This window comes from Erinaceus europaeus, chromosome 15 (genome assembly GCF_950295315.1).
Source record: "Erinaceus europaeus chromosome 15, mEriEur2.1, whole genome shotgun sequence".
NCBI lineage: Eukaryota > Metazoa > Chordata > Mammalia > Eulipotyphla > Erinaceidae > Erinaceus > Erinaceus europaeus.
The window spans coordinates 19,837,712-19,857,436 of NC_080176.1; the positions used below are offsets into that span (position 1 = coordinate 19,837,712).

General features: G+C 45.5%; 1 protein-coding gene across 2 annotated transcripts in view; it reads left to right on the forward strand.

Annotated features, from left to right (window-relative positions):
* Positions 1–532: 532 nt before the first annotated feature.
* The window catches only part of LOC103119751 (integrin alpha-M), a 63,659-nt gene continuing 44,466 nt past the window's right edge, over positions 533–19,725 (forward strand). The window contains exons 1-6 of one of the 2 annotated variants that reach the window (XM_060173110.1): positions 533–662; positions 4,073–4,201; positions 9,846–9,947; positions 11,191–11,264; positions 16,203–16,308; positions 19,426–19,529. In XM_060173110.1, coding sequence (XP_060029093.1) covers positions 11,237–11,264; positions 16,203–16,308; positions 19,426–19,529 — 238 coding nt within the window. In that variant the 5' untranslated portion in view covers positions 533–662; positions 4,073–4,201; positions 9,846–9,947; positions 11,191–11,236. Of the gene's footprint in view, positions 663–4,072; positions 4,202–9,845; positions 9,948–10,936; positions 10,987–11,190; positions 11,265–16,202; positions 16,309–19,425; positions 19,530–19,725 lie in introns of those variants that run through there. The other variant, XM_007530074.3, reaches the window with a different exon arrangement.

Below are 19,725 nucleotides of genomic sequence, written 5' to 3' on the forward strand. Positions count from 1 at the left end.
TCGAACCCAGACCTTTGTGTATGGTCAGTCGTGTGTGAGTTACAGGGGTGCTTTCCTGCCCACCTCATTGTTGCTGCTGTGGAGCCTGTGGTGTCAGTGTCTTGGTCCCCCAGACTCTGGGACTTTTCTGACCCGCAGCCTCTTCCTCTCCATACAGCCACAGACCAAGACCATTTAGTCTACAGACTCCTTTTCTCACCCTCCTCTTTGGCATATGGCACAAGAGCCATGCAGGAACTTTGGTTTTGCCGTCAACATTAGTGCTGAACTGTTGGAACCTCAAAATGGCTCCTCAGCTTCTTTACAGAGGGTTATGCAAGGAGAGAAACTGGGAAGATGGGATAGAGGGAAGGAGAACCCGAGGGTGGTGAGTTCCGGAGACTGGCTGGCCTAGTCCATTCCAGGAAGAGGTGGCGAAAGGTCAAGGGTCACAGGTTGCTACGGACTCCCTTGAAGTTGAAGACTGAGAAATGAGTGTTGGAGGTAGGCTGAGTTCCTGGGTGACCTTGAGGAAAACAAGTCTTAGTAGAGTAGTGGTTGTGCAGGGACAAACGCTTGATTAGGACAGCCTTACAGCAAAGTAGGAAGAACATATACAACTATTTGCTTTTGTTTTGCACCATATTGAAGAAGGAAAGCAAAATGGAGTCGTAGTTGATGAGGTAAATGGGATCAAATGAATTTGCTTTTCTTCTTCTTTTTTTTTGCCTTTGCCTTTAATCTCTGGGGCTCAGTGCCAGCACTATGAATTCACCGCTCCTGGCAGCCATTTTCCCCCCATTTTATTGGATAAGATAGAGAGAAATTGAGAGGAAGGAGAGTTAGGGAGAAAGAAAGATAGACACCTGCAGACCTGCCTTGCTGCTTGTGAAGCACCCCTCCTGCAGGTGGGAAGCTGGGGGCTCCAACTTGGGTCCTTGCACTTAGTACTATGTGTATTTATTTATTTATTTATTTATTTATTTATTTTCACTTTATTTATTTATTTATTTTTTACATGCATAACATTCCCCAGATTCCCATTTAGCAATAAAACCCCCACTATTTCATTCATCATTTTTCATGGACCTGTATTATCCCCACCCACCCACCCACCCCAGAGTCTTTTACTTTGGTGTAATACTCCAATTCCATTTCAGGTTCGACTTGTGTTTTCTTTTCTAATCTTGTTTTTCAACTTCGGCCTGAGAGTGAGATCATCCCATATTCATCCTTCTGTTTCTGACTTATTTCACTCAACATGATTTTTTCAAGGTCCATCCAAGATCGGCTGAAAACGGTGAAGTCACCATTTTTTACAGCTGAGTAGTATTCCATTGTGTATATAGACCACAACTTGCTCTGAATGACTCTGAAAATGTCCAATAGTTCTAGGTTATCTATCTCTTCATTTAGCTCCCTTATGTCTTTACTGATTTTCTTCCTGGATGATCTGTCAAGTTGAGATAGTGGGGTGTTGAAGTCCCCTACTATGATTGTGTTACTGTTAATATATTGCTGTAGCTCTTTCAGTAGAAGTTTGATGTATTTAGATGGCTTCTCATTGGGTGCATAGATATTAATAATTGTTAAGTCCTCTTGATTGACTGATCCTCTGAGCATTAAGTAGTGTCCATTCCTATCTTTTTTAATCTCATGTATTTTAAAGTCTATCATGTCAGATATGAGAATAGCTGTTCCTGCCCTTTTTTGTGGGCCATTGGCTTGAATGATAGTTTTCCATCCTTTCACTTTAAGTCTGTGTTTGTCTTGTTGCGTTAGGTGAGTTTCCTGTAGACAACATATTGTTGGGTTGTGTTTTCTGATCCATCTTCCTACTCTTTGTCTTTTAATAGGTGAATTCAGGCCATTGACATTTATTGATATCTAAGATTGAAGATATTTTAACGCCATTCTTGTAGAGTTTTAGAGTGTTTTGATATATGTCCTATTTGTGGTGGTCTGGTTGTTTATAGGAAACCTTTCAGAACTTCTTTCAAGGCAGGCTTGGTGATGGTTGCTTCCTTCAACTGTTGCTTGTCTGAGAAGGTTTTGATGCTTCCATCTAGTCTGAATGACAGTCTAGCAGGATATAGTATTCTTGGCTGAAAGCCTTTCTCATTGAGCACTCGATAGATATCTTGCCATTCTCTTCTGGCCTGTAGTGTTTGTATGGAGAAGTCTGCTGCTAATCTTATGGGTTTTCCTTTGTAGGTGACTCTTTGTTTTTCTCTTGCAGCCTTGAGGATCCTTTCTTTATCCTTATTCCTTTCCAATCTAAGTATGACATGTCTTGGTGTCTTTAGGTCTGGGTTAATTCTGTTTGGGACCCTCTGGGCTTCTTGAATCTTTATGTCTTTGGTGTTGTCTAGACTAGAGAAATTTTCAGCTATTATGGCCTGGAGAACGCTTTCTTCCTCCCCTTCTCTTTCTTCCTCTGGTAAGCCAATAATGCGTATATTGTTTCTTTTGAAGTCATCCCATACGACTCTGTTGTTGTTTTCAGCATCTCTTAATCTCTTTTTGAGATCTCTTACTTCTTCTTTAGTTGTCTCTAATTCATCCTCAATCTTGCTAATTCTGTCTTCAGCCTCATTGATTCTATTCTCTCTGCCCTCTACTGCTTTCTGGAATTCATCTATTTTGTTGCCCTGCTCTGATATTGTTTTAGCTTGTTCAGCTAGTTGCCTTCTTAGCTCAGCAATTTCAGCTTTCAGCTCTCTAATAACCATGAGATAATTAGAATTTTCTTCCATATTCTCATTTGTTGTTCCTGCAGTTCTGATTACAATTTTTTCAAATTCTTTACTCACTCCTGTTATTATTTCCTTAGCTAATGTTTGGATGTTGAACTCGTTGTTTTGTGCTTTGCCCTCTGGAGGACTTTTAGCTGGACTCTTGTCCTGGTTCGAGTCTCCATTATTTTTTCTTGTTGTTTTAACCATTTTATATAAGTTAAGAGGTTTTTCAATCCCTGAGTTGGAGTTCAGTGGTGTAAAAGCCTTTTTTTTTTCCCCCTGTAGGCTATGGTAGCCTGAGGGCTTTTAAACTATCAATAGGCTTCTTGGCTTAATCAATGACTCCTGACCAAGAGATAAAGCAGGGTGTGGCAGAGGTAATCCAGTGGTTATGCAAAGAGACTTTCACAGCCCTTCAGCTATGCCACCGAGGTGTAGGTCTTCTCCTGAGTTTCCCAGTTAGATCTCTGTGCCCTGGTGTCCCTCCCTGTTGCTGCTCCAGATTCTGAGGGTAGTAGCAATGGGGACTCAGAGTTGTACTTGGTGAGTCTCTGGGGAGTCCTTTCCTCCCTTCAGCTGTCCCCTTGTTGGTGGAGCAGACTGGAGGTGGTGTCTCCACTGACAAACTGTCGAACTGTTAGCAGTCACTTAATCTCTCCTTAGGCCCCTCTCTCCTCTCTGTCACCAGCCACGCGTGTTTGTACTCACGGGTGATTTACTGGGTTTCTGTGGTCATTCTAGTCCTGTCTTGTTTCGGTCCGGGTGGTCTCCTCTGGTATTCCTAGTTGATCCGGGAGAGGAGAGGAGAGGAGAGAAAGCGATCTGCTGCTCGTAGCTCCGCCTCCGGAACAGCATCGTACTATGTGTATTTAACTGGGTGCCACAGCCCAGCACCCAATTTGGTTGCTTTTTCATTAGGAGATTTTTTTCTTCTCTTCCTCCTCCTCCTCTTCCTCCTCCTCTCCCTCCTCCTCTCCCTCCTCCTCTCCCTTCTCCTCTCCCTCCTCCTCCTGTTTCTTTACCTCCTTATCTTCCATCTACAATTGTACTGCTCAGCTCTGGTTTATGGTGGTGCTGGGGACTGAACCTGGGACCTCAGATTCTCAGACGTGAAACTCAGTTGCATAACCATTATATAATTTCCCTAGCTTGAAACACATGATTCCTGAAAGGAATATCAGGTTTCTGTCTACATATTCAATATTCTCACTGATCTTAGATCGAACTCGGGACCTCATGCTTGAGAGTCCAGTGCTTTATTCATTGTCCCATCTCCTGGCTGCTGACATCTTTATAATGTTAAGCCGTGTCACCTATAAATATAGCACGTTTCTCTATTCTCTTATGCTTTTCAGGAGAGTCAACTGGATAAAAAAAGGGGGTAGTGCAACTGATTAAGTGCAGGTGGTGCAAAGTGCAAGGACTGGCGTAAGGATCCGGGTTCAAACCCCCAGCTCCCCACCTGCAGGGGGGTCGCTTCACAGGTGGGTCTGCAGGTGTCTATCTTTCTCTCCCCCTCTCTGTCTTCCCCTCCTCTCTCCATTTCTCTCTGTCCTATCCAACAACGACAACATCAGTAACAACAACAAAAAACAAGAGCAACAAAAAGGAATAAATAAATAAATAAAGAAAGAAAGAATAAAAAAGTGGAGTGTCCACTCTCCTGAGGGAGTTGGGGACCCGAGGTGGAGAGGCACTGAAAGAAATTCGGCAGAGACCAAGGATAGATCCAAGGTAAAGTTTATTAGGAGCACAATCTCTTCTATAACGAATGCAAGGAGAGCTGTTTTAGTTAAAAATGACTTATTCTATAATTTGATTATAGACCACCGAGTTGTCTCCTGGCTCCAGCAGCGCACACCCCCCGTCTATTCCTGTTTATCTGGAGGACACCAAGACTCAGTCCAGCTCTATGTGGCTCTTGGCAAACAGTTTCCTCTGGCCAGAGTTAGTTTTAACTCTTTGACTGCTGGAGCTTTCCCACAGCAGTCTGGTCTTCATTTGATTGCAAGCCAAGTTCTCTCATAGTGGAGTTCTTACATACTAGATTTATTCCTAGCAATATGGTTTATAGTTTTATTTACTGTATCCTCTCTTGGACTGTTTGGCTGTGTTTTCTTTCTTTTTTTTTTTTCCCTTCTCCCCACCCTCTTGCTTTTTCTTTTAATAATCTTATAAATATGATCTCTCTCAGTTCCTGCATCATTGTATTTTTTTTTTTTTTTTGCATTTAGTCTGTTTGGGGGTGTAGTGAAACACTTTAATTCTATTTCTATTTTTGCATATTGTTCTTAAAATGTTTTATTTATTTATGAGTAAAGGCAGAGAAATTGAGAGCCTAGAGACATGGAGAGGGTAAAGGGAAAGAGAAATAGATACCTGTAGCACTGCTTCCTCACTTAGGAAGCTCCCCACCCCAAGCAGGTGGGAACCAGGGCTTTGAACGTGGGTCCTTGTGCACTGTAATACATAAGCTCTACCAGAGGTGCCACTTCCCAGCTCCAACCATTTGTGTACATTGTATAGTTATTTTCTTTGTGATTACCTTGTTTGCCATCCTAACATTTAAATCTTAATTTATACAAACTAACTTCAATGATATACAAAATTTGTTCCCCCCAAAGCTTCATTCCCTACCCACTTTTGATTATGTTACAAAGTCATGTGACATAGACTAATCATTGTTTTTGTAAGTGCATTGGTCTAGCATGCCGAGTGGTGGCACACTGGGTAAAGCATCAGACTTGCATGAATAATGTCCCATATGCACCAGAGTAGTGCTTTGGTTCTCTCTTGTTAATAAGTAAAAATGCACCAGCTTCTTAAATTATATGGAAACACCTGGGAGGTAACAGAGGTTTATGTGACAGACCTTCATGCCTGAGGTTCTGGGATCTCAGATTCAACTCCTAGCAACACCACAAGCCAAAGCTGAGCAGTGCTCTGGTAAAAAAAAAAAATAAATAAATTACAGATAAAATGTGGAATTATAAAGTTACAATAATACTAACCTTTACTCTAATAGTTTTTAAAAAGGGCTTATATCTCTCAAGTCATCTAGAAAAGGAATGTGAAGTTTCATAACATTGTTAAAATATTTGTTTTAGTACTACTGTGTGTGTTTTCATTTTCTGGGATCTTTAATTTGTTACATGACTTCAAGATCAGTCTTCAAGGCTTTTTAAAGCTTTTCTGGGGTTGGGTGGTGGCACAGTGGGCTAAATGCACGTGGCACAAAGTGCTAGGACCATCATAAGGATCCCAGTTCAAGCCCCCAGCTCCCCACCTGCAGGGGAGTCGCTTCACAAGCAGAGAAGCAGGTCTGCAGGTGTCTATCTTTCTCTCCCCCTCTCTTTCTTCCCCTCCCCTTTCCATTTCTCTCTGTCCTATCCAACAACGATGACATCAATAACAACAATAATAACTACAACAACAATAAAACAACAAGGGCAACAAAAGGGGAAAAAAAGCGTTTCTTGCAAGACAAATCTAGTGCCAACAAAATTAATTTGTCTGGGAATGTCTTGATTTCTTCTCATTTTTGAAGGGCAGTTTTGCTGGTTATTGAATTCTTGGCTGATATGTTTTTTTTTCCTTTTTAAAATCTACTTTTCTGCCAGACTTTACTGGGACTACATGCCTGCATGATTCCACCACTTTTGGTGGGGTCTTTCCCCCCTCTTTTTTCCAGAAAGGGATTGAGAGACAAAGTGGGTGAGAGAGACAGAGAAAGAAAGACACCATGGCATCACTCCACCACTCTTGAAACTTCCATTGTATGGTGCTTAATTGTAGTCACCAGAGGTTCAAACCCAGGGCCTTGTGTAGGAGTAAGTGTATGCTCTACCAGGTGAACTATCTCTTGACTTCTTTGAGTAATCATTTTATTTCAGGAAGTTGAATATGTCAGCACAATCTCATCTAGTTTTCAAAGTGGTGGGAAATCTATTAATGATCATGCAAAGTCATTTTTTTCTTGACACTTTCAAGACTCCCTGTCTTTTTAAAGCTAAATAATTATATATTATTTATTATTGGATACAGAGAGAAATTGAAAAGGGAGGGGGAGATAAGGAAAGAGACAGAGAGACACTTGCATCCCTGCTTTACCACTCATGAAGCTTTCCCCCTGTAGATGGGGGACCAGGGGCTTGATCCTAAGTGCCTGGCCCCTTTCTTTGTCTTTAGATAGTATGATTACACCTTAAGTTTGCTGCGTTTTTACTATGTTTCTATCATTCATAAGATTTGGGAGCTTTTCAGCATTTATTTCTTTAAATACTCTGCTCTTTCTTTCTCTTTTCTCCTTTTTGCATGACCAAAGGGCACATGCCTGATAGTGTCATTCCCTCGCACTATTTAAACTTTTCTTCAATCTTCTTTCTGTTCCTGAGACTCAGTTGTCCTATCTTCAAGCTTGCTAATTCTTTTCCCCTCTCTGCACATATCTGCCTTTAAAGTTTTCTAGTGGGTTTTTCATTTTAGTTAATGTACTTTTCAGTTGAAGAATTTCCTTTTACACTTCCTATCTTTTAACTGATATTGCCATTCTGTTCACACATCATTTTGTTAACTTTTATTCACTTTTTCCTTGGTTATTTGAGAATATTTTAGATAGTTGACTTAGTCTTTGTATAATTGGCCTTGCTTTTGTTAAATCTAAAGTCTTTGTCCTTACACTGATCATTCTCTGGAATGGCGTCTGTTTATTTTACTTCTTTTTTTTTTTTTTTTTTTTTTTTTTTACTTTTGAGTCAGCCACACTTTCCTGTTTCTTAGGATAACTTGTGCTTTTGTTTTTCTGGAGACTGGGCATTTGAATCAAACAATATCGAAACTTCCCCCTTCTCCAGTGCATACTGTTCTAGTTTTTGCTTTGTTTTGGTTGTTCCAGCAATCAGCCAGACGTACAAACTTAAGCTCTTCTCAGGGCATGTGTGGGGACTATCTACATTTTTCTGTGCATGAAATTGCTTCTGAATGCTTTAGACCTTAAATGTCTGTTTCTCATTAGAGGAAAAATGGAGGGGGATGTTAGGAGAAGATAATAGTTTTCTAAATGCCTGCCTTACAACAATGTGTGTGTATCCCTGTGTCTGTGTGTCCAAGAGTGGTTGGCTGCCTCTGTGTCTTTAAGCTGAGATCAGAAGCTGAAACAAATAATCACAATACTGCTTTTGGATGTTTCTGGGGGGTGCAGGGGGGGGGGCTGTACTCTCTCTGGCTTCTGCAAGCTCTATGCAAACTGCTTCAGGAATGCATGCACAACTTCCTGCCTTGGGGCTGGAGGCTGGGTGGAGGTCTGCTGGCTTCTACAGTGTTAAGAGCTGAAATAGACAGAAGTTTACTGCCCCCCCCCCAATCTACTTCCCCCTGGAAGTCACCAAGTCTCTGAATAGACTCTCGAGCTTCACAGTATTTGCATCAGGCAGATTTGCCAGTACAATTGCTGTGTGGGTGGTGGTGGGCCAAAGATCTGTCTGGCGCTTTCTACTCTTCTATCATCCCAGAATTCTTTCTCTGATACAATTAGATTTTTTTTTCCAGAGGGGGTGGTGGTGTCGCATGGACTAGGTGCTATTCTATGCACTGGAAATAGGGTCAGGAGAAAATCAGGCAAGACTCCCAGCTCCTGTGACGGCAACATACTGTATTTTTCAAGCAATAATAATAATAATGATAATAATAATAAACACTAATATCTCGTGTACTGATAATTGCTATGAGACAATGCTGAGTGTCTGTCGCAGACAATGTAGTGTCCCCTTGTGCCTCATCAGTGTGTAACATCTTCATACAAACCGACCAGATGTGTAGCTGCAGCACTTGGATGGACCTTCTTGTCCAAGGGCTCTGCTTTTGGCTCCTGGGGGTTCCTGTGCCTGGGCACTGAGCTAAATGACACCAGCAGAGTTTCAGCTCTCCCCAAGAGCATCCCTTGACTAAGCACACCCTGATGCTTACTCTGTAACGGCCTGGAGAGTTCTTGTGAGTACCAAGGCCCAGCTGCCTATAGAGGGCGTTCACTTAGCTGCAGGGCACGTGGGGGAGGGAGGCACAGGTCTGATGGAGTGTTAACAGTTCTCTGATCCATCACCATGTTGTTGAAGAATTAAGGACACCCCTTGAATCAGGAGAGAGATCTTCATTTGTAGGGAAGATACACTGTCTAGCAAGACACCACTAATAATGACCCCAGCTTCCCAGGACCAAATTCGTTTATAAGCTGGAGGTGGACCTAAATGGGACCATGTCAGCCTCTTCTGCTATTGGCCTCTGCTGTATGCCTTTGAAAAGCAGTGATGGGTTCAACCAGGATACCTTATTTGCATATCACAGTCACTTCTTTCCGGTCTTCTGCCCCTAAAAGGTTCATCATACATCTCTGCTTTATATGAAGGGTGTGTGTGTGTGGGTGGCTATATGCATTCAGTTTTGTTGGGTATCTGAGTGGAAGCCAGGACAGACAGGAGTTGACACTCTGGCTCGCTGACCCTGCTGTCTCACTGGTTTCCTCTTCTGCACCCTACTGCTTCACCCTTCCTTCCTGAAAAGTCCCCAGATTCCAAATTCATTCATTTTTTTTTTCCACACCCAACTCCCACTCAAAGACTCAGTTCCCAGCCCCTATTGAGGCCAAAAGTCTCCAGAAGCTTAGCTGCACAGAAGAGATGGGTAGCTCCTCTCTCTCAGAAGTGAGCTGGTGCTTTGGGAAAGCTTCCTGGGTGGAACCCAAGGACTCTACAACTTTTCCATGTCTGTTTCTTGAGACACCATGTGTGTGTGTGTGTGTGTGTGTGTGTGTGTGTGCGTGCTTTGTGCATGTATGATTTTACCATTGTGGGCCTTTTAACAATTCAAATAAACACACACACACACACACACACACACACACACACACACACCCCACAGCACTGGAGCTTCCTCTGGTGCCCAGCACCTCCTAAGTGGTGGTGTGGTTGGAATCTGGATGGTATGCCTGGCAAGGCAGATGCCCTACCTGTGAGACATCTCTTTGGCCCATCTATCTAATTTGCTATTATTTACTTAATGCTATTTATGCATTTGTTTATCCGTGCTTCTGCTATTCCTGGAACAACTTTTCCATTTCTTTTTATTTTCCAGCAGAGAAGGAGATGTAGAGGGGAGGGAGAGATGCCCTGACACAGAACTTTCCCTGGTGCCATTATAACTTTCTGTGTGATGCTGGGGCTAGAAGCCAGGCTGCTGGTGAGCTATTTTTACAGACTCAAAACACTTACTGGTGAGGTCAGCCCCCTCCTCTAAGAAGCCCAAGACACTAAGAGATGACACATGACTTCCCCAGTTGAACGCCTACTTGCAGTCGAGTGAGCCATCCATGTTGAAATAGAGGGTAACTCCAGCTTCGGTCAGCATCTGACCATAGGCACGTCAGTTGCCCCCAATACAACTGCTGAGGTCATGGGGTTAGGCCCGAAGGTCCACAGACCACGGATCAAGGAGGCAAGTCAGTTGCTGTCTTAAGTCCTTCAGGCGGGGGTTTGTGAGGCAGAGAGAGGCAAAAGCCCATCCTATGGAGACAGCCACCACTTGCATCTTGTAAAAATACACATGTATTTTTAAACAGAGGTGATTTTATCTTCTCTTAGGGAAAACAGATTCATCTGTTGACTTTTATGTGTGTGGGAAAGAAAGAGAGCAGAGCTTTAGGGTTTTCTTTTTAAACTTTATTTATTTATTTATTATTTTTTCCCTTTTGTTGCCCTTGTTGTTTCTTGTCATTGCTGTTGTTATTATTGTTGTTGTTATTGGTGTCGTCGTTGGTGGATAGGACAGAGAGAGATTGAGAGAGGAGGGGAAGACAGAGAGAGGGAGAGAAAGACAGACACCTGCAGACCTGCTTCACCGCCTGTGAAACAAACTCCCTGCAGGTGGGGAGCCAGGAGCTCGAACCGGGATCCTGATGCCAGTCTGTGCACTTTCCGCCATGTGCACTTAACCCGCTGTGCCACCGCCTGGCTCCCAGCTTTAGCATTTTTACACACAATGCTTGAAATGGAACCAGCGTTTCAGGAATGTACTCTTACCCTCTGGGCCCCCTCCCTGGTTGATAAGAATACTAAGTGAGCAAGGTGAGGAGGCAGCATAATGACTGTGCAAAATGATTTTCAAAGAACAGCTCTGGCTAAAGGATTCGTCCTCTCTAAGGTCTCCAGGCAGATGGGAAGGACAGGTGACCTTGACCAGACCAGCACCTCACCTCCCACTCGCCCTCAGGCTCTATGAGGTTAAGGACCAGCCTTCCACCTGCTCAACCCAAGGTCACCTTTGTGATGGTTTGGGCTGGGAAGGGGTGTGTGTGTGGGGGAAGCGAGGTCACGTTGTGTGTTCACTAAACTCCCCCCACCTTTTCCTCTGAGTTTTCAGCTCCTATTAACTTCTGCTTCTCCTTTTCTGTGGCTTCTGGCTGGCTCTGGTGTCTTTCTTGAAGTGGCTCCGAGCTGCACTCAGCCTCAGGGTTCCTGCCTTGTCCAGTGATGACTCTCGGAGTTCTTCTGCTCACAGGTGACCCAGGGATCCCTGGGGGGGGGGGTTAGGGGCACCCCCACAGGGTGAGGAGGATGGAGCTTAGGCTGCAGTGAGTGGAAAAGAGAACACAGAATCAAAGATTCAGCCTGGGGAAAGAGTGAGGGGATTTAGCAAAGGCTGAGGTTTGAAGAGCAGAGAGTGAGGGTCTGGGGAGACACAAGAATGGTTCTGCAAAAAGTCTTTCATGCCCGAGGCACCAAAGGCGCCAGGTTCGATCCCCAGCACCACCATAAGCCAGAGCTGAGCAGTGAAACAAACTGAGCAGTAAACAGAGAGTGGAGAAGCCCACGAGGTGGCTTAGTAGACAAAGTGTTGGACTCCTTTTATTTGTTTATTTATTTATTTATTTATTTAAAAAAGGAGACATTAACAAAACCATAGGATAGGAAGGGTACAACTCCACACAATTCCCATCACCAGATCTCTATATCCCATCCCCTCCCCTGATAGCTTTCCCATTCTCTGTCCCTCTGGGAGTATGGATCCAAGGTCATTGTGGGATGCAGAAGGTGGAAGGTCTGGCTTCTGTAATTGCTTCCCCGCTGAACATGGACGTTGACTGGTCGGTCCATACTCCCAGTCTGCCTCTCTCTTTCCCCAGTAGGGTGGGGCTCTGGGGAAGCGGAGCTCCAGGACATACTGGTGGGGTTGTCTGTCCAGGGAAGTCTGGTCGGCATCATGCTGGCATCCGGAACCTGGTGGCTGTAAAGAGAGTTAACATACAAAGCCAAACAAATTGTTCAACAATCATGGACCTAAAGGCTGGAATAGTGCAGATGAAGTGTTAGGGGGGGTACTCACTGTAGACTATTGTGTACTTTTGCTTTCAGGAATATATTTTGCCTGGTTTATGGATACGTGTGAATGGAACATATGCTCTATCTCAGGGACCTGGTCTATATCTAGGTTTTGGGACTTCGTTAGAAAGTGAACCACCTGGAATGGAATTAGAGAATCCTATGAAAGGAAAGGTCTCACCCGAGTGATGAAGCTGAAGGGTTGTCATTCCAACAGTGCTGGGCTCATAAGTGTGAGGTCTTGAGTTTGATCCTGGCATCACTTGTGCTAGAGTGATGTTCTGGTCGCTCTCTCCCCACCCCAGCAAATAAATCTTAAAAACAAGAACAACAAAACAAAAGCAGAAAATGGAGCTCAGTCAAGGTACATAGACTAGAGAAACTAGGAGAGTGGAGTGGACTCACAGTCTCTGCGGGGGTTTGGTCAGCCCCTCCACTTCACATCGGGGAAACTGAGGCCCTAGTGGGTGAGATAGTAGCAACTATTGGAGTCGCCTGGAGGATTCTTTTCTTTTCCCCTTTCTTCCTCCTTCTCTTCCTTTCTCCTTTTCCTCTTGTTTTCTCCTTCTTCTCCACCTCCTTCCTTCTCTTTCTCCTTCTCCCCATATCCTTTCTCCTCCTCCCAGAGCACTGCTCACCTCGGCATATGGTGTTTGGGAGGTAGAACCTGGGACCTTTGTAACCTCAGGTATGAAAGTCTTTTTGTAGTCACTGTGTTGTCTCCCCAGCGCTACCTCTCTTTCCAAAGACCCAGGGGTTATTGTGGCTAATGAGAAAAAAAAAAAAAGCGGGGGTAGGGAGTGGAGAGGAGAGAGAAGAAACACTTGAGAATTACGCAGGAAGGAAGTTACCTGTAGCTTTAGGAACTCCCTCGTTGTGCAAGACGGTGGAGCACGCTGCTGGGTGGGGCATAGGACTTGCAGGTGTGAGGGTTCCAGGTTGGATCCCTGACATTGCCTGTGCCAGAGCTGAGATGTGACCTGGGCTCTCCTTTTTCTCATAGAGTAACTAGATGCCTGAAGGAAAAAAAAAAAAATCAGTGGGGCTGCCTGGGAGGTGGTGCAGTGGGTGAAGCATCGGACTATCAAGCTAGAAGTCCTGGGTTGGAACTCTGGCATCGCATGTGCCAGAGTGCTGCTCTGATTCTCTTTCTCTCTCTCGTTCAAATAAATGAAAATTAATTAATTAATTAATTAATTAATTAAAAATCACTGGGGCAGGAACACCAGACTGGAGAGAAAGGGGGTGGAGCTGAGAGGGAGACTGGAGGTCCCATGCTGGTGGTTCTTAGGTGGGGGAGGGGGCAGGGGGGTAGGAGGGGGGCAGGAAACTATGGCCTGTGGGCATCTCCTTTTTTTTTTTTTTTGCCACCAGGGAAGGGAGGGAGGGAGGAAGGGAGGGAGGAAGGGAGGGAGGGAGGAAGGAAGGGAGGGAGGGAGGGAGGGAGGAAGGGAGGGAGGGAGGGAGGAAGGGAGGGAGGAAGGAAGGAAGGGAGGGAGGGAGGGAGGGAGAAAGGGAGGGAGGGAGGAAGGAAAGGAGGGAGGGAGGGAGTCATGGGACTTCCTGCTGCTTAAAAACTCTACAGTTCCTAGTGATCTATCTTTTTCCTTTAAATCTTTAAAAAATTTGACCTGCTTATGGTGGTGTGGAGGACTAAACCTGGGACTTTGGAGCCTCAGACATGACAGTCTCTTTGCATAACCATTATGCTATCTTCCCCCATCCAATTTTTTATTCTTTATTTTTTGTAGCCTTTGAATAGAGACAGAAATAGGAGAGAGAAGGAGAGAGAGAGAGAGAGACACCTGCAGCACTGCTCATGAGATCTCCCCCCCCCCCCCCGCCGCAAGTGGGAATCAGTGGCTTGAACCTGGGTCCTTGCACAGGATGATGTGTGTGCCACAGCCCTACCGCAGTGCCTGGTTTTGCCCCGACCTTAAGCAACAGATCTCAGAATAGCATTTGTATTTGGCTGCTGATGGAGAACACTAGCTTTGAGCCCCAGTGAAGGGAAGTGTCATTTTCTCCCAGAGATTCCATTTGCCTCCTTGATAAATCAGTATCACGGAAGTGCTGGTAAACCAGCTCAGCTGGGAGGGAGGGCACTGGGCCAGGTTCGACCCTTGGTGCCCACCAAGCTAGGGGAAGCTTCAGTGTTATGATATCTCTCTCTCTGTGTGTGTGTGCGTGTGTGTCTGAAAAATTTAGCCTGGAGCAGTGCAGCCCCTGTGATGACCAAAACAAACTCTACTGGGTTATCATATATTGAATTTTCTTGAAAGATTTGTGGAAAAGCATATCCTGTCTTGGCAGAGAAGCTTTTGCCTAACACACTCTGCCTGCGCCCTGGCTCACAAGGCTTACAAGATGGCTGCTTCACAAATCATTTATAGTAAAAACAGATTTTTTAAAAAAACACATTTTCTTTTTTTAATATTTATTAATTTATTTATTATCTTTTGTTGCCTTTGTTTTTTATTGTTATAGTTATTATTGTTGTCATCGTTGTTGGATAGGACAGAGAGAAATGGAGAGAGAAGGGGAAGACAGAGAGGGAGAAAGATAAACACCTAGACACCTGCAGACCTGCTTCACCACCTGTGAAGCGACTGCCCTGCAGGTGGGGAGCTTGGAGCTCAAACCGGGATCCTTATGCTGGTCCTTGTGCTTTGCGCCACCTGTGCTTTACCTGCTGTGCTACCGCCCGACTCCCTCTTTTTCTTTTTTAAAATTTCTTTAGTAGGGCAGATTAAGCACACATGATGTGAAGTGCAAGGACCGGTGTTAGGATCCTGGTTTGAGCCCCTGGCTCCCTACCTACAGTGGAGTCACTTCACAGGTGAAGCAGGTCTGCAGGTGTCTATCTTTCTCTCCCCTCTCTGTCTTCCCCTTCTCATGTCATCTCTCTCTCTCTGTCCTATCTAACAACAGCAATATCAATAACTACAACAACAATAAAAAAAAAACAAGGGCAACAAAAAGGAAAATAAGTAAATAAATATAAAAATATTAAAAAAGATTTCTTTATTGGGGGATTAATGTTTTACAACCGACAGTAAATACAATAGTTTGTACATGCATAACATTTTTCAGTTTTCCGTATAACAATACAACCCCCACTAGGTCCTCTGTCATCCTTCTTGGACCTGTACTCCCCCGCCCCCCAGAGTCTTTTACTTTGGTGCAATACACCAACTCCTGTTCAGGTTCCACTTGTGTTTTTTCTTCTGATCTTGTTTTTCAACTTCTGCCTGTGAGTGAGATCATCCCATATTCATCCTTCTGTTTCTGACTTATTTCACTCAACATGATTTTTTCAAGCTCCATCCAAGATGGGCTGAAAACGGTGAAGTCACCATTTTTAACAGCTGAGTAGTATTCCATTGTGTATATAGACCACAGCTTGCTCAGCCACTCATCTGTTGCTGGACACCTTCACCTTTCTTTTTCTTCTCGTTTTATTTTCTTTTGATGATAGAGGAGGTGGGAGGTAGAGAGACAACTGCAGTACTGCTCCATCGCTCACGAAACTTCCCCGCCTGCAGGTGGGGAAGCTTGAACCCAGATCTTTACACTTGGTGCTGCGTACACTTTCCTGGCCCCCTACTTGGTTTCTTATGTTTGTTCTCAAGTTTCGCATGAGACATACACACACAGGAGAAAGATAAGCCAGGGTATCACTCTGACACAGGCAGTACTGGGAATCAAACCAGGAACCTCAGGCATGAAAGTACTACATTCTACCTGCCAAGCTTAGTCACAAATAGAAAATGCTGCGGGGGAGACAGCATAATGGTTATGCAAACAGACTCTAATGCCTGAGGCTCCGCAGTCCCAGGTTCAATCCCCCGCACCACCATAAGCCAGAGCTGAGCAGGGCTCTGGTGTTTCTCTCTGTATTTCTCTCTCTCTCTCTCTCTGCATCTCTCTCAAAAATAAAATAAATAAAAAAAAATGCTGCTGACCTCAGCTCTGGGCTGTGGGGTCAGGGCCTGGGCAGGTGGCTTCTCTCCCTGCCTGGCCAGGCGATCCCCAGCTGGGGGCTGCCCTGAGCAGGGGAGCACAGCCCCTTCTGCTTTTCTCCTCCTCACCATCCCCCACCTTGTCTTCCTTCCAGCACTGGCCCTGTGTCATGGCTTCAACCTGGACACAGAAAACCCAGTGATCTTCCGAGAAAACGCCAGGGGCTTCGGGCAGAGCGTGGTCCAGTTTGAGGGGTCCAGGTAAGAATGGAGTTCTCTGTCTTGTGGATTCCTTGACTTATTGCTTGAAGGGGTCCTGAGGGCTCAGGGTTCTGAATTCTACAGACGCCAGAGAGTCTGACAGTCAGAATTCGCCCTGGGTTTCCATCCCCAGAGCTGCCTTTGCCTCTGCTTCGAGAACAGTTTACAACCAGAGCCCTCTCCATTTCCCTGCTCCCGCTTTGCCCATACTCAGGTTAGACTCAAACCAGGGTCTGTGACACAATTTTTGTAACAAATTATGTGCAGTTTATTTATTTCGGTGCCAGTGCTTTGTGCCTGCATGATTCCACTGCTCCTGGCAGACTCTCCCCTCCCCACTTTAGAGGGAGAGAGGGAGGGGGAGGGAGGAGACACCAAAGCTTTGCTCCATTGTTCATGAAGCTTCCTGAGATGCCATGCGTCCATGGTGCTCTCATGGGGTGCTTGGGACTTGAACCCTGGGCCTTCCTTATGATAAAATGTGTGATCTACTTGGTGAATCATCTCCCAGACCTCCTCATTTATTTATTTTTCTTTTTTACCCCCTTTTTGTTACCCTTGTTTTGTTGTTGATGTAGTTATAATGGTTGTTATTGATGTCATCGTTGTTGGATAGGACAGAGAGAAATAGAGAGAGGAGGGGAAGACAGAGAGGAGGAGAGAAAGACAGATACCTGCAGACCTGCTTCACCAACTGTGAAGTGACTCCCCTGCAGGTGGGGAGCCGGGGGCTAGAACCAGGATCCTCATGCCGGTCCTTGTGCTTGGCGCCATGTGCAGTTAACCCGCTGTGCTACCGCTCAAATCCCCCGCATTTATTTATTTGTAATTATATCTTGTTTATGAGAGAGAGAGAGAGAGAGAGAGAGAGAAAGAGAAAGGGAGAGGAGAGAGGAAGAAGAGAGGGAAATGGAGAGAGAGAGAGAGGAGGAATGAGAAGGAGAGGGAGAGGGAGACAGAACCCAAGCGTCACTCCGGCACACGTGGTGCCAGTGGTCCAACCAGGACCTCACGTCCACAAACCCAGTGCTCCACCGCTGCACCCCCTGCCCCAGGCCACTGCCTTTATCAGCCACACCCTGGGTAGTCTGGGGTGACAAAGACTTATCACCTCACCTCACTGGTCCACTTGTCTTTTGGCTTTTCCTACAGCACTTTCTCATTTACACGCCTTAAAGTTAAAGTGGCTGAGCAGTCGGATCTATCCCTTCTTCGCAGAGAAGCCAACAGTGCTCACCACCCTTTAGACTCTCTGCCCTTCCTCCCACCCTGCTCCCTTTTCTACGTGGGTGACGGCAGCTCTAGTGCATACTTTTATTTTATCTCATCCCACTGGCTTTCTTTCTTTCTTCCTTTCATCTTTCTTTCTCTTATTTATTTATTTGTTTATTTTGGTATTTTGGATAAAGACAGGGAGATTGAGAGGCAAAGAGGAAGCAGAGAAGAAGGAGAAGAAGAAGGAGAAGGAGAAAAAGAGAGAGAGAAAGAGAGAGGGAGAAAGAGAGAGAGAGAGTGGACACCTGCAGGTAGCACTGCCTTACCACTCATGGAGCCTCCCCCGTGCAGGTGGGGACCGGAGGCTTGCACCTGGGTCCTTGTGCACTGTCATGTGTGAGATTGACCAGGCATGCCACCGCCCAGCCCCATCCACTGGCCCGTTTTCATCTCATTTTGTAGCTGGGTAGGAGTTCATAAACTCCCTCCCTGGGACTTCAAGATGTTTTCTTGTGCATCAGTAATGGGAACTGCCAGTGTGCTCAGATTGATTGGAAAAAAACCCAACTCCCATCTTTCAGGATGTGGTCTCCCCCAGCCCCGCATTATTACCCCAGACCCAGCACTTTTTTCTTTTTTAGAAAATTTATTTTATTTTTTATTTTTTAATTTTTTAAGAAAAATGTATTGAAACATTGACAAAACCATAGGATAAGAGGGGGACAGCTTCACACAATTCCCACCATCAGACCTCTGTATACCAATTCCTCCACTGATAGCTTTCCTACTCTTTAACCCTCTGGGATTTTGGACCCAAGATCGTTGTGGGATGCAGAAGGTGGAAGGTCTGGCTTCTGTAATTGCTTCCTCGCTGAACATGGGCGTTGACAGGTCGATCCATACTCCCAACCTGTCTCTCTCTTTCCCTAGTGGGGAAGGGCTCTGGGGAAGCGGAGCTCCAAGGCACATTGGTGGGGTCGTCTGTCCAGGGAAGTCTGGTTGCATCCTGCTAGCATCTGGAACCTGGTGGCTGAACAGAGAGTTAACATACAAAGCCAAACAAACTGTTGGAGAGTTATGGACCTAAAGGCTGGGGTAATGCAGATGAAGTGTTGGGGGGGGGGTCCTCCATTTTGTAGATAGCTAGTAGGCATATTTTAGTTATATTTCAAAGGGCCTGTAGCTATACTAGAGGTTTTTTGTTTGTTTGTTTGTCAGTATTTTTTTCTTTTAAACTCTGAAATTAAAAAAAATTTTTTGCTTGGGAGTCGGGCGGCAGTGAAGTGGGTTAAGTGCATGTGGTGCAAAGTGCAAGGACCGGAATAAGGATCTGTGTTCGAGCCCCCAGCTCCCCACCTGCAGGGGAGTCGCTTCACAGGCGGTAAAGCAGGTCTGCAGGTGTCTATCTTTCTCTCCCCCTCTCTGTCTTCCCCTCCTCTCTCCATTTCTCTCTGTCCTATCCAACAACAACAACATCATCATCAACAACAACAACAATAACTACAACAACAAAAACAAGGGCAACAAAAGGGGATTAAAAATATTTTTAAAAATCTCGCTTTAAAAAATATTTTATTTTTATTTTAGGATAGAGGCAGACAGAGAGAAATTGAGCAGGTAGGGAGAGATGGGGAGAGAAAGAGACACCTGCAGCAGTGCTTCATTGTTTCAGAAACTGTCCGCCTGCAGATGGGGACCGGGGACTTGAACCCGGGTCTTTGTGAGGGTTAAAATGCATTCAAGCAGTTGCACCTCCACCCAGCCCCTCCTGCTCTCTTTCCCTTTGCTGACTCTTGTTTCTGGGGGGCGGGGGGGGGGCTGTGTGAGGCTGGACTTCCTGCCAATGGAGGAGAAGACTTCCTCTGGGCTTCCCCCATGCTGATCTGTGTCCACTTGGCCCAGGCTGGTGGTCGGAGCCCCTCTAGAGGTACCCAGCACCAACCAGACGGGCAGCCTGTACCAGTGTGACTACAGCTCAGGAGCCTGCCAGCCCATCCAGCTGCAAAGTGAGTCCTGCCCCTTCCGCCTCCCTGGGCCTTGGACCCGCGGGGCCTCCCTCATGTTCACCCACCAGGAGTCCCCTTTGCCCTGAGCTCCCCCTTCCCCACCACTGTGCCACCCCACAGGCACCTCCTCGTGTTCATGTTCCCTCCCCATGACCTAGGTGCCCAGGTGCAGTGAGGCTGGGTTCTGCCGAGGACT